At 36.3% G+C, this 15,246-nt stretch overlaps 1 protein-coding gene across 3 annotated transcripts in view; it reads right to left on the reverse strand.

Annotated features, from left to right (window-relative positions):
- Positions 1-15,246, reverse strand: part of LOC138138097 (calmodulin-like) — a 96,747-nt gene that overhangs the window by 42,275 nt on the left and 39,226 nt on the right. Inside the window, exon 2 of one of the 3 annotated variants that reach the window (XM_069057845.1) lies at positions 8,793-9,010. The exons of 1 other annotated variant lie outside the window; for it this stretch is intronic. In XM_069057845.1, coding sequence (XP_068913946.1) covers positions 8,793-8,879 — 87 coding nt within the window. In that variant the 5' untranslated portion in view covers positions 8,880-9,010. Of the gene's footprint in view, positions 1-8,792; positions 9,012-15,246 lie in introns of those variants that run through there. One more of the 3 variants, XM_069057846.1, reaches the window with a different exon arrangement.

A 15,246-nucleotide genomic window follows, 5' to 3' on the forward strand; every position in this document is an offset into this window, starting at 1 on the left:
TCGTTCGCCTCGAACGAGTCAAGATCTTCTTGACACCAGGGCTTCATCATCTCAGCGCATGATTTGGTTGTTCTCGGACCGTCATGTGTGCCGATCTTCTTAACATCATAGCGGTCATTTCCAATTTTCTTGATTACTTCATACGGACCTAAATATTTGGGCAGTATTTTGGCAGTAGTCTTAAATTGGGTTCTTTTGATGGCAACTTGGTCTCCAGGTTTATATTCTCTTGCCATTTTGCGTTTCCTATTGTAATTCTTGATGTTTTCCTCCTGGATCTTCTTAATCTGTTGTTTCGCTTCTTTGCGCAGTTCATCTCTTTCTTCAATAAACAATTTCGCATATTCTTCTTCGATGACTTCTTGCAGACGAATGTCTTCTGATCTCAACATTTTCACACCAAACAACAGTTCGAATGGAGACGTGTTAATGCTACGTTGATGAGTACTATTGAGTGCTTCTTGTAACGGTCGTACTTGTCGATACCATGCTTCTGGTTTTTCAAAAGACAACTTGGTTAATACAGGAATAATAATTCGGTTAATCCGTTCAACCTGTCCGTTTCCCCTTGGTACACCCGTAGTTACGTTTATATGTTTGATATTTTCGTCAGTGCAATACTGTTGAAAATCTGTGCATGTAAATGCTGAACCTCTGTCGGTAATAATTGTTCTTGGATTACCAAAGACTTGTTTCATATCTTCAAATTTATTCAAAACTTCTTTTGCATTCGTAGTCTTAGTCGGATGCAACCATACAAACTTAGAAAAACCGTCAATGATCACCAACAAATAGCGATAACCCTTCTTAGTGGAGTCAAGAGGTCCCACATGATCAGCATGATACACTTGTAGAGGTTTATCTCCTTTGGGAATTGGGTGTAAGAGACCTTCTTGCTTCCCAGTCTTCCTTTCTGCTAAAATACAGGGAATACAATTGGCAATCACCTTCTTTATTTTGTTTTCTAATTTAGGGATATAATATTCTCTCGAAATAAGTTCACTCGTCTTCTTGCTTGCAAAATGTCCATTTTCATGAGCATTCTTTATTATCTGTTCTTGCATACCTGTCGGAATAACCAGCAGATTTTGGCCATTCTCTTCTTTATAGAGCAAATTTTTGTCTATTAGGTAACCTTCATATGGTTGATCGTGTAAAATTTTCATGATGGCTCTTAATTGGTCGTCTTGTTCTTGAGCTTTCCGTAGTTTTCCAAAGAACTCATTCTGAACGATCATAGCAATTGGATTTCGGCTTAAGGCATCACAGTGTTTCATCTGCATTCCAGGACGATGAATAATAGAATAATTAAATTCTTCAAGAAGAAGTGCCCATCTGGCTACCCGAGTGGACAAGTCTTTTTTATTCATAGTCATTGTAAAAGCGGCACAATCTGTAACAATCGTAAATTTGATTCCCAATAAGTAGACTCTGAACCTCTTGATAGCCTCTATTACAGCTAGCACCTCGAGTTCGTAACTATGATATTTTCTTTGAGCATCATTCGTTTTTCTACTCCAAAAGTAAACTGGATGTAATTCACTCTTTTCGTCATCCTTCTGGAATAGGATAGCTCCAAAACCATCTTGGCTTGCATCAGTATGCAATTCTGTCGCGCTTTCAAAGTCAAATATCTTCAAAACTGGTTCTTCACTTAGTTTTCGTTTTAATTCCTCAAATGAAGCTTTTTCTTCTGGTCCGAATTTAAATTCTCTTTTTCCTTTCAATATATCACTTAGCGGTCTTGCAATCAATGCATAGTCTTTGATAAATTTTCTAAAATAACCAGTTAGACCCAAAAAACTTTGAACAGTCTTAATTGTTGTTGGCTCTGGAAAATTTTGAACGGCGGCAATTTTTGTCAATGAGGGTCGTACTTTTCCAGCTTCTATATCATGCCCCAAATATTCTATCCTTTTCTGCAGGAATTTGCATTTCTTCCAGTTGAATTCTAGTCCGAACTCTTCAGCTCTACCGATGACTTTATGCAGCTTTACAAAACCTTCTTCTACGTTTTTTGATGGAATAATAAGATCATCCATGTAAATAATGACAACTTCATCTCTCATTAAATCTTTGAAAATTTCATTTATAAAACGTTGAAAAATAGCTGGTGAGTTACACAGCCCAAACGGAGTCTTTAAAAATTCGTACTGACCACTGGGTGTTACAAAAGCTGTGTATTTAATACTTTCTTCGGCAACAGGAACATGAAAAAATCCATTGCGCAAGTCTAGAATTGTAAACATCATCGCTGTTGACAATTTGTCGATTTGATCTTCAATTACTGGAAGAGGATAACGATCCTTCACGATCTTCTTATTTAATTTTCGATAGTCAACGCATATTCGAGTGCTTCCATTCTTCTTTTTTACCAAAACAATTGGACTTGCAAAATCAGAGCAACTGGGTCGAATAATTTTCTTTTCTAACCACTCTCTAATCTGTTCTTCGACTTCTTTCTTCTCAGGAATTGACAAACGGCGAGGTGATTGATAAATTGGTGTTTCATCTTCTAAAATAATCTTCGTAGATATTTTCGTGTTCTGAGTGTACTTTGGTTTGTAATTTTCTATCAGTTCACTAACCTGTTGCAGATAAATGTTCTCACCAACATCAGGAATTTCTTCTAAGTTAATCTGTAGTATACTTAATTCATCATCTTCTATTGTTGTATTCTCATCTTCTGCTGCGATTCTCTCTTGTACTTTCTTTTCATTATTCAGTAAGTTTGTTTCTTTCATTTCGGTTACATCTTCAGTTACCATCACTCCTTCGGAATTCATGATTAACGTTACTTTATTCAAGATTGGTCTTCCAATTATGAGATTTATGGAGATTGCTTCATCTGATACAATGTGAATTTCGGTCACAAATTCGCAGTTATCAATGTTTATTTTTGTCGAAAACTTTCCAAGTGTCTTTACCTTTCCATTTCCTAAACCAGTGAGTGTAAGTGGAGTTTCTTCAAAGCGTGGTGCACCTATTTTCAAAAAAGCACTTGCCTTAATTAAATTAACGTCACTTCCAGTATCGATTAGAGCTTCAAAATCTGTACCATAAAGTTTTAAATTTTTGAAATTTCTTGAATTTACTCGATCCGTTACTTCTCTATGGCAGATTTCATGATTTTCAGGTGGTTCTTCGTCTTGCAATGAATTTGACAAATACACTGTTGGGGATGATTTCTTTTCAATTTCGCTTTGTTTCTTCTGTTTATTATCTTCGTTGCATTCTTTTGCACGATGTCCATAATTATTACATTTAAAGCACTTCGTTCCCTTCTCTTTAAACTTGCAATCTGTTGATCTATGGCCTTTTAAACCACAATTGAAACAACGAATTTGCTTGCCTTCTTCTTTTTTATATTTCATATCTTGCTTCTTCATTACTTCTTCTTTAATCTCCGGTTCTTTCTTAGTTTTAAACATCTTCATTGAATTTTCTCTCAACGATTCGAAAATTTGAAGTTTTCTTTTAAACTCTTTTAAGTTATTAGCTCCGTAGAGAATAATTTTGTTACTCGTGTCGTCGGTGATGCCATCAATAGTATATTGGATAAGTGCATTATCTTCTACATTACCTCTTGAGGCCAGTTCTTTCATAATCAAAAAATATTCCTGAACAGTTTCTTTCTTCTGAATTTTTCTTGACGATAATATCTGATGTAAATGTGCGCTATTGAGTCGAGTTGAGAATTCAGACAACAAAGCTTCTCGCAGTTGACTCCAAGTAGAGATACCACATTCACTCTGTATATAAAGTTTAGCAAGACCTTTCAAAGATTTCTTGGCGAAAATGAATTTCTGTAATCGACTCCATCTTAACAAAACGGAAGTATCTTCAAAGTCTTGAATCCATTTTTCGACAGGATACTCGTCATTACCACTAAAAGGACGAATTGAATCTTCCACATCTCTAAAACTTAACGGAAAACATGAATTGCATTTTGCATAATCGTCATCTTCATCATCGTTGTGTCTGCTGCTTTCGAGGTTATTTACCCTTCTTAATCTTCTTTGATTTCTCTCTTCATCTTGGTCATCTTTGGTATTATTTTCTTTTTTCTTAGAGGTTGTGACTCTACTTTCTTTGTTACTATTTTTCTTCTTTGAAGCTGTTACCACGTCGTATTGCTCTGCATCGTCTTTATCGTCTTCATCATCATCTTTATCATCTTCATCGTCTTTATCATCTTCGTCATCTTTATCATCTTCGTCGTCTTCATTTACTTCATTTTTCTCCAACATGCTAAGGTTCATTAAGTGGCAGCAAATTTTTCTTGATAGCTCGTCTTCGTCACCATCATTGTCGAGACAGAGAAGATTAGTAATACAAATCAACTCTCTTACTTGCAAAGTCTCAACCACGTATTCTAGTTTGGTCTCAAATTCTTTAGAATTTTCGTCGAAATCGAATCCTTTAAATGTGCGCAGCCTTGATCTGTTTTTTCGATCACCTTCTGATTCGAAAATAAACATATGAAGGGCTTTAATCGACTTCACAGGAGCATTTTTAATATTGTCTCTGATAAAAGCAATTTCACCCAATGATGTCATTTTTTTTTAATTTCCTCGTAACTGTCACTTGTTTTTCACTTTTCCGTAAAATAATTAGAATTCCTTTAATTTATCACCATTCTTCTTTCTACAATTCTCTGTTTATCTTGTTTCTATCCCGGACGAGCCCCCAAAATTTGTGGGATATAGTTTAAGCAAACAAGATTTGTAACAACTTTTAATGATAAATTGTAATGTCTCTCGAAAATACAACGTCAAACAATAATAAACTTCTCCTCGCCCACTATCCATTTCCTACATACATTAATTCCATATGCGCCAATTGTTAGGTAATGATATTGATTACACACGGCTGTGTGTAATGACGCATTACTCATGACTAGTTGCAAAGTTACATTTGCAAATCATCACCTCAATTATAAGTCGGTATGATACAGCGTAATATTCATATTTTTAATTTATACTTGGATGTAATGTAATATTACTCACGAGGGTAACAGCCATCATTACATAATCAATGAATAATGCTATTATTATTTTACAAAAATAGTTAACTAAAAGAGAAAAAATTGATGGGAAAATTTGTACCAAATGCCAAATGGAGTATACAAAAAAGAACACAATAATTGAAGAATAAGAATGGAAATAATACCCACCAAAATATGAGGAATAAAAGAAAAAAATGGATAAAATGTATCCCTACTGTAAATTATTTGCAGATATCCCTTCATCAAAATTTGCTGCTCTAACCCCATTGCTAAGGACGCATGATCTTGAGTCACGACTAGGTACTTCTTATTTTTTATTTTTTAATATCTTATTACAAGAATGGGATAGTTATTTGTGTATCAAGGCCAAAAAGTGCATATTTTTCCTCCGAATCTGAGTTTTCTGGGCGAGGCGCAGCCGAGGCTTGAAAACGGCCGAGGACAAAAGGCACTTTTTGGCAGAGGTACACATTAAATTTTTTAGGCGACCGCACGAACTGCAAAGTAAAAGACATCATTGGAAAAATTAGAAATTTATTTTGTATCTACCTTTTTCAAATACATAGATATATTTATTAATACATACTAACAATTTTTTATAGTATATATTTGTTATCAGCTTGCCAACAAAACTAGAAATTTACTATTTACAATACAATTACTTATTTACATAATTTACGGTGACAGGACAATTGTCGGTTTTGTCGGTTTCGTTGCTAACTTAGACCAACAGATGACGCCACGGTCAGCGCCCGAAAAAGGGTTACTTTTCGTCCGCTCGTGAGTACGTAAAATTACTGTTTTCATTAAGGGTGCGTAAAAACGTGTTTAAATTAAAAAGTACTAAATATCTGGTACTCTTAAATTTAGTTATTAACGTTATCAACAGTGTGCTTAGAAGAAAGGTGTTTAACAAAAGACAACACCTTTCCTTTCCTTCGTAATAAGGACGATAAGACGTTAATTAAAATTTCCAATCCTTTTGTATATTAATAGGGAATTATAAAAAAAAAATAAACATTTCATTAACCATTAGACACAAAACGAGTTTAAATTCAATTCGCTCTAATCCACACAAGTTATTTAAAATCCAAACTTATTAATTAAGCAAACCAGTTTATTATCTGTTAAAATTAGTTTGCAGAATTTCCAGTATCGTCCGACTAAATTAATATTTGTTCTGGACGTGGTGATTTAGTGACCGCAGTTAACAGACGCTTTCCTGGAATTTCAGTCTCATTTCTGACTATAATCCTTTGAGCTATGTAGTTCCAAAGCTCTAAAAATTTTTGATGAATTAGTTAAACTCCTGTTGACATAATCTCTTTCACGTAAAGTTTTTCGCAATGTTGCCAACTAGGTTAAAATTATGAAACACTGAAATCCAGTGTTTCATTTCAATTAGTGCGTTGTCCAGTCGCTGGCGCTGCGCTACGTTCACTCGCTCAACTGTCATCTACAACGCACTCTTGCCAAATTTGAATGAAGTGTGTTCAGATTGCAACTGTATTCTGTCATATTTTACACCTTTGGTGAGTATAATTCAGTTTAAAATTCCCTAGATGCTGACGTCGTAAAAATTACGTTAGATAAAAAATCTCACTTGCTGGCAGTCTTAAACCCGCTGACTGCACTTATCTCAACATCTCTTGGCAGATAAGACCGGCCGGAAAAAACCCACCCCTAACATCTGCAGTTCTCTGCAATTTACTTCCCGGTAAGTCTCTCTTCCCTCGTTCTGGTGTATCGAGCGCTTTATTATATCTTGGCACGAGCCACGAGTCTTCCCCGAACTAGGTTAGTGAGGTGTCGAGATCGTAGATGAAGCGCGATCCTTCACCCCGACCCCTTAAAATCGATCATTAATTTCCGTTCGGTAATAAAGCATCAGCAGTTCTGCACTCGAGTCACGCTCGTGTCCTGCACAGTCCGGTCCTGCCGTTTTGAATGGATCGACCGGCAACCCTCTCGCAGCTCACCTTTCCCACCCCATTCGAATCTCGGGAACCGTGAACTCCTTTAATGAAAACCCGAGTTACACGTCCTGTCGCCTCTGACTAGATTCATTGTCTCGGGTTATTCCTGGAAAGGGTGGGGAAGGTAGGCGAGGACTTGTCTCATTAAGGATAACGGGCTCCGGGATGATTAATTCGAGGTAAATAAACAACAATAAAACAATTTCACCGGGGGATGATAAGGCGCGATTTATGAGAGGCACATCGATCAGGAGGGAACCACCCCCTGGGTAGATATTTTACGGATAATTCATGGTAATAGGGCGGTGTAGCAGTCGCGATATGAGCTCTTCCGGCCAGATGTCGCTTTGTATTACAAAAGGGGTGCAAGCCCTTTCGCGGGTTTTTGCTTTTTGACAGCGTTTATTAACTTATCTGGAGACACTTTCAACTTGTGGAACTAGTTCTTCAGGCCATCTGGATATAATTAATGCAAATTTTTCACAAAACTGACAATTAATATCTACAGGGTGTTTTTGAAATGCGTGCAGAAATTTTAACCACGAGCTACTGGCTTCATATAGAACTCGGAAAAAATATTTAAAAAATTCTATGTCAAAAAATAAAATGACATTTATTTTCTGAGCTACAATTTTTTTTAATTGCTTTTAGTCTTCTACGTTGTCAAACAACTCGTAGGTAAAATTTCGGCACAATTTAAAAATATACCCTGTATATCATATTTTATAAAACCTACGCCAATGTGGTTTCCTTGTTTTAAACCATATTTCCTAGAGGTTACTTCGCATTGGCGTACATTGTAGGACAACGTAGAAAACTAAAAGCAATTAAAAAAAATTGTAGCTCAAAAAATAAATGTCATTTTATTTTTTGACATAGAATTTTTTTAAATATTTTTTCCGAGTTCTACATGAAGCCAGTACCTCGTGATTAAAATTTCTGCACGCATTTCAAAAACACCCTGTATACAAAGTGTTCCAAAATGATTGTGGTATCGTAGTAGATTTTGACAATTTGAGCGTTTTTAATTTTGACACATACTACAAAAGTGATACCAACTATCAAGGACCGTCAAAATGACAGGTGTAAGAGAGGTTAGGTTTATCAACCAAACATTAGCTAAATCTGTTTGTAATGGTTTTAAACCAGTTACAACCCCTTAGAATAACAAAATGTTTTGACAACAAGCAATGAATAACAAAAATGATATTTGACACTTTTGTGTATTCTTTTTTATTAGTTTTTATGCACAATATTATTCAACTACATAACCTAAAATTATTTTGAAGTATACAGAGTGTCTCATTGATGAATTGCAAATCATTTTTACCTTTTTGCATGAAGTTTTTACTGCTTCGGATTTTCTTTTGTTTTTATTTAAAAAAATCTGCTCATTAGTATCTAGCTAAGTATCAGGTGTTCATTTAGATTTACCTTCAAAGATGGCGTTGAAAAGTCGATTGTGAACACACCACGCGTCAGTCTGCAGATTGAAAACGCAAACAACGCAAAAAGTGAGGTTAGATCTAAAGAGCTGATCCGTGGTGCGTTCACAATCTCGACGCCAACTTTGAGGACAAATTGAAAATTAGCTGATTTGAATGTTCTCCTAGATTCTTATTAAAAAATATTGTGAAATATTTAGGTGTTATTAGTCAGGCACCTACTCTTGGCTAATAACACCTGCAATATGTTAGAGTTATGTGATGGCGACACAAGGTGCGCCCCAACTGTTATCATCATCACAAAACACACAAAAATCACTTAGGGTATCTGTCGCCAGAAAATTCGAGCGAAACACATTTTACCTTGCTCCTGTTCCTCGGAGCGAAATCCTCCTTTGATGTTTTCCTCCTCTTGTCTTTGAGAATCATCCGTGCGGCCGCAAACGCCATTTTATTTCGTTTCTTCTGGTGCTTCTCTTGTAATATCCGCTCGCGATTGTATAATCACATCGCCTTTTCCACCGGATCGAGTCGTTATCGTATTGCTCTAATTTTATTGCGAAAGTATTTGCATTTGTCCCCTTTCAAGTGTCATTTTCGCTGTTGAAACAGGATGGACGTTGGCAGGCGTGCCCTGCTGACGAGTGCAATAAAACCGATCGACCGGAAGCGGACGTAGCGTTTTAACTACGATTTGGTGGAAAGCGTCCCGCAGAAAAAAAAAGTTTTTTCCCTCCGATGTTTGCTTGTTTAATGAAACGCTCGATTCTTCGGGAAATTAAATTCCTTATCGCTGTGGGCTCATGGGCGAGAGGAGGCTCTAGTCGATGATTTTCCGGAATTATTGTTTAATTATCTTGCAGGAATTGGATGGGAGGAGAGCTTGCTTGTGTGGAAGGGTTTTGGAGCTTTGTAGGTCAGCAGGAATGCATGCGTTTGTAGTTTTTCATCGGTTATTGTGTAAGTTCTGCCGCAGTGTTATCGCGTGCCACGCCACTAATCATAATATGTATATATTATTAATATTTAACGCAAAAAAGCAGAATTAATTTTATTTGACTGGTATTGGAAAAAATAATGGAATCGTTTATGTCGAGTGAGGTGATGCGAGATTGCTTAATTGGTGGAAAATTATCAAAAAAAAAACAGTTCACATTTTTAATTAAGTTTCGGAATTACAATATGCTTTGTTCGATACCTCCCTAGAAAATGAGTCTGTATCCATGGTTACCAGTGGGTGAAGGTTTCACTTTCGCTCATGCACTTTTACTCACGCGTGAAAAAAGTATAAAGAATGAAATAATGGCATAAGAGGATATTCCCTAAATTAAGAGCTTTGCTAAAGAACCCAAAATGACATTATTGGAAAAAGTACATACTTTCATTGGTATGATCTTATGCACAAAAAAAAAACTTTAATAACTTATAGATACTTGAAACAAAAAGGTGCGATGCAAAAAAGTAGTTAAATCAAAATGTCATTTGCACAGAGTGGCCCATTTTCCAGTTACGCCTCTGATTGAGACTATTCCTATACTCCGTTCAATCAAGCGATGTAGTAATAAGATCACGTGATCTATTCGGTGACAGTCGTGCAGTCTCTCTCAGTATTTTTTGTTTTTGTTTTTGTTTAATTAATGCAGTAATAATGATATCGTTATCATTTAATAACCATCAAAGTCGTCATTTATACGATTTTTATAATAGAGAATTTATAATACAGTATGTTACGCCGTTGGAGTCTGCACGTAATGAGAGGCGGAGCCTCTTCAGCAGTTGATCACGCAGAGACTGCGAGGTGTGCACGTGATTACTATATTTCTAAATGAACATAGTATAGTTTTAAATACCGCACCAAAGCTTGCACCGCAATCATTTTCCAATTTATTCAGATAGGTATAGAGTATGCCATTATTAAATATCATTTAAAATTAACAAAGAAAATATCAAGCATCATAAAAAATGCTGTTTTGTGTCACCCAATACATTTTTTTCTTTTGAATAAATAATAATGAAGCGATGGTAAAAATTGAACTGATTTCGTTGGCGACGTCGGGAAACTACAACTGTAAAAAAATCTCGCAAAATTGTATCGCGTCGACACAATTTATTAACAGTCCATATTTCTATAGTCCTATAATAAAAAAGGTTGAATTTGAACAGACATCCTTTCATTCGATTTTGCAGTGAATGACTTGCACATCTATATTTTGTATAAAATTCAGTGCCGATTCCGACAAAGTATCAATTTTATATTATATTTCGTGGAATTAAATTGCATTTCAAACAAATACTGAAACTGGCGGATATTAATTAAAATATTTTGTTATGAGATAACTGGTAAAAGCTGTCGAAAACAATGACCAGTTAAATAAAAAATGGCCTGAAGTCTTTCAAACGTTACCGATCGATTCTAGTTTATTGTCTCGTATGTCGGTCATAGGTGCATCTATAATCCAGCAGTTCGGCAAAATGAGGTTAGGTGGTTATTAGTGTGGCACATTTGATAATAAATCATTTAGTCCCCTTGAAGAGTCGATTGTGAACGCACCACGGATTACAGAGAACGGGTCAGCTGTTTAAATCTAACCTCACTTTTTGCGTCGTTTGTGTTTTTACTCTGCAGATTGACGACTAAAGTTTGAGGTTATAATAGATAGCATCAATGTCTGGTGCATTGTTGTCAGTTTTACTAGTTGGCAATAGAAGAATACTCAGACATCGCAGGAAATTCGGCAACATGTCACGTTCATTTTGATACGTCCGCATGTCAGGCACTTTAGTGACACAAATCAAACAGTGCGTCCAACGTTAAAAAAATAAATCATGGCCCTCTATTATGCCAAAACAACGTGAACGGTACAAGCACTTCGTTTCACTGCATTTAATGTCTTGTCTATTGTATTCCATAATACAAATTCTTTGTTGACAGATATTAATGTCGTGAACGCTATTACTTAGATACCTAAAGCGTCACGAGAAGATTCTGCAAATACGGAAATGTGGATTTCAACTGGTTCCCATAATAAATTGAATTTAATTTTGTTGAAAAATCTGCTGCTGCTGCTGCTGATTCGTCAATTCCACTGAGCTCTTACTGGACAGTTAGCGAAAACCTTGTTAGAGAATATGACAAATTGATCACATCAATAACAGACAGGCGCAACAGAATTTCGAAAGCAAAGAAGTTAACGAAGATGTTGTAAATTGTGTTGAGATCTTGCATTTCACCAATCTTGTGAATACGTTCTTACTGTTCAAAAGATGTGACAGTGGTTTCAGAATTATTAACGACCTAGAAATGCATCTGAATGAAAATATTACAGCTTCTTCCAAACAAAACAGAATTAGACTTTATTAAAAATGTATAATATGTGTATAAAACATCAAATATATTATTACATTGTCAATACATACATAAATATCACTTTTGTACTAAAATAAACTGTTGTAAAACGTATCTTTTTTATTTGTTGTGAGAAGGAAAAACTCTCTAATACCGACACACCCCTTTTGCCGACAAAACTTCTACCCCCTTCCGCAGCACTATATTTTATTTCGCTACTTTGTTGACAGAGGTGGCCTACTTTAATCCGTATGCATCAATCCACGACCCGAATTTCATTTTTCAACAACACCAACTTTGAATACAAATGACTAGTTTCAACAAAAAAAAATCGTATTTAAATCGATAAACCTATCGCCTAATTTTATTTGCTCGTCAATAAGGCAGATATTTAAATATCGGCCTTCAAATGAAATCCTGGGCAGGGAACGTCAATTGTTTTGCTTTTTTAAAGTGTAAATTGACAGTAAGTAGTCCATTCAAAAATCAAAAAACCACCAATGTCGCATTTTCCTCGATAATTACTATCGGCAACGCTGTTTAGTGTAAATTTTGGTGAGAATTGTAATTTTGAGGTTAAGTGTTTATTAAATGTCTTGTTTTTCTGGGCATGTTTAAGTAAAAAAATAAGAATCAATAAATAAATGAAACGTGCTGCTAATAAAACAATATGAACGGAAGTCAAAGTAATGGATTTTTTTTTTAATCAAATAAATGTCATAATTTTATAGTTACCAACATAGTATGAAAAAATATCTACCTAGGGTTTTTAAATTTTTTTAAAGCAACAGGTGGTGGTTTTTTGATTTTGGAATGAACTTTATATCGGGCGTTCAAATGAAATCCTGGGCTGAGTAGGCGTTGGAAAAATTAAACCGTTTAGAACAGTGTAAAGTTTGAATTTCCCGCCGTTTGACACGAATTACATTTGTTTATGTTTAATCGGGACATAATTGAACATGTTTGTTTTCAGCAAAGGGTGTCCTTAGATATTTGCTTCGAGAATAGGAATCGTTACGTTATTCGTAAAACATTGCAAAGAAAGAAAAAAAAAGAAAACTTTTGTGGCTCTAAATTTTAGGTTAGCTGTCAACATGCTTCAATTAATCTACGCTTTAAAAAAGCACAATAATTAACGGTTTCCAACGCCTTCCCAGCCCAGGATTTCATTTGAACGCGCGGTATACCATTCACGATTGTTTCAAATTCGGACTATCTATGAAAATCTGACACTGCTCCGAGGTTATTACATTTTTTAAACAATTGACTCATTAGAAACAATAATCGTAAAATTTTAATTGAAATGAAACATACATATTTGTAGGGCAGTTCTGGGTAAATTATTATTAACTAAATTAATGACGAAATTGACAACAATGAAACGTCATATGACAGGACTTGACGCCAATGTAACAAAAAATATCTTGGCCTGCTGCGGGTTTAAAACAATCGTGAACGAGCATATTGACAGCTAACCTAAAATTTCTACCTAACCAAAAAATCTTTCTGATTTTTTCTTTCTTTGCATGTTTTACACTAAAAATAGAATAACTAACGATTCCTACTCTCGAAGCAAACAGAAAACAAACATGTTCAATCGTGTGCCGATTAAACATAAACAAATGTCATTCGTGTCAAACGGCGGCAAATTGGTTTGCTTTTTTCAACGCCCACTCAGCCCAGGTTTTTATTGTTTTTATTTGAACGCATGATATTTTCTGTTAGCACAAACGACCATTTTAACCTAAAATAAATTTAACACTCAAATCCAGTGACGAGAAATCTCACCACAGACCTTTTTGAACAATTCTTTCGTTCATTTTTGGCCATTTTCTGTTGCCTCTGTCACGATTAAATTAAGATTTTTTTACGATAGTTGTCACAACATTGACACAATATCACATAATAAGAAATGTCACGCTAACTCCTGGATGGAACAACCAAAATTAGATTTTAATATGTTCTGAAAAATAATTGACGACTTAATAATCCCCTTAGAAAAGTTGGAAAAAATTACAGGGTAGAGCGTTTTGGACGTTAATTTTAACTGTGACACCCCCAATAAATCGAATTCCTCTGGTTCCCTTACCGTCAATTAAACGCCAATATTGACATTCATTTTCGACAAACGCGTGTAATAATTAGTAACATTTGCGTTAATCCGAGAAAACACCTCGATTAACTTGTCCTGTTGTTGAATCGCGAATGGACAATGAATCGAATGAAATTAACGTAAATTGAATATGCTACAAAACTGCGACGTATCGAATTTTCCACCCTTTCCTGGTAATTTCCTATTATTCGGTTTGCTGGCGCGCCTCATTTGCCAAAGACAAACACTCCACGAGTATGAATGAAATGGATCACGTGCTTCCGGTTTACCATTGATATACAAATCCCATAAAGCCCTACAGAGTCCCTCAAGCCTATTTATTTAATACCGCTAGGCCGCCCCCATCGAGATGAAGACGTCCCTCGAACAGAGCCGGCTCTGCCCCACCGCCAATATCGATCAGACCGCCCTTCCTGTTATTGCAAAACAATCCAGAGCTGTTGCGGTTGCGATAAGTGCTTTGCAGCGCTTCATTATCATTTACTGGAAGCGAGAGTGCATCCGAGAATTCGGGGGGCGGCGCGATCTGGACAATTTTTGCGAAAAGGCAGGATGATGGATCGGCGAATAATTAAACGATGGGACGACAGATGTTCCGACACAATGGAATAGTTTGTCCAGGTCTGGAACGGGGAGGATAATGGAGCTTTTGTCTTAAGCTCTGCGACTTCCTATTGTGCGCCGACGGACAAAGCTCGACTGTACATATTTCTCCAAGACCCCCCCTGGACAATTTGTTTGTTTCCTTCCGATAACTCGATCAAACTTTGTGTTTTTTTCGTCGGAGGAAAGTTCTTAACGCACGGCCGCCAATCCAACAAAAGCAAGTCGCCGTGATCCTCCCCCCGCGCCAATAAAAAATGTATCCGGACCTGGGGCCCGCCTGACAGGGCCGGAGTGAATCATTCGGGTGGGGTTCCCGGCTTAATAATTTGCGTCCGAGACGAGGGTCAGTTTCTGGGAATGCGTTCGCGATAAATTGCCGGTAATCAGTTAATTCATCAAAGTCGGCCCGAGGGGTGCGTGGTGGTTACAGTTAAAGGGTGGCACGCAGTTTTCTCTGTTGTGTTATTACGAAATACCCATGTTTGGGGATGGAATTCCACCATAATTAACTACTAAATTATTAATGGGGTGGGTTTTTGAAAGGAATTTTATGCCAGATAAGCATCTCGCGTGATGATTCGTGCACAAATTGAAAATGAAAATTTCGCATTTTGTTAAGTGGGGGTTGTCGAAACTGAAAACATTTTTTCGGAGACGATTTTTGGAAGAATGAAAGCACGAGCTTCGTGCGACGAATGTGGGTTCATTTTTTGTAGGCGACGTTTTATGGTAATCACGTTTTTACTAACCCA

The sequence above is a fragment of the Tenebrio molitor genome, chromosome 9 (assembly GCF_963966145.1).
Source record: "Tenebrio molitor chromosome 9, icTenMoli1.1, whole genome shotgun sequence".
Taxonomy (NCBI): Eukaryota; Metazoa; Arthropoda; class Insecta; order Coleoptera; family Tenebrionidae; genus Tenebrio; species Tenebrio molitor.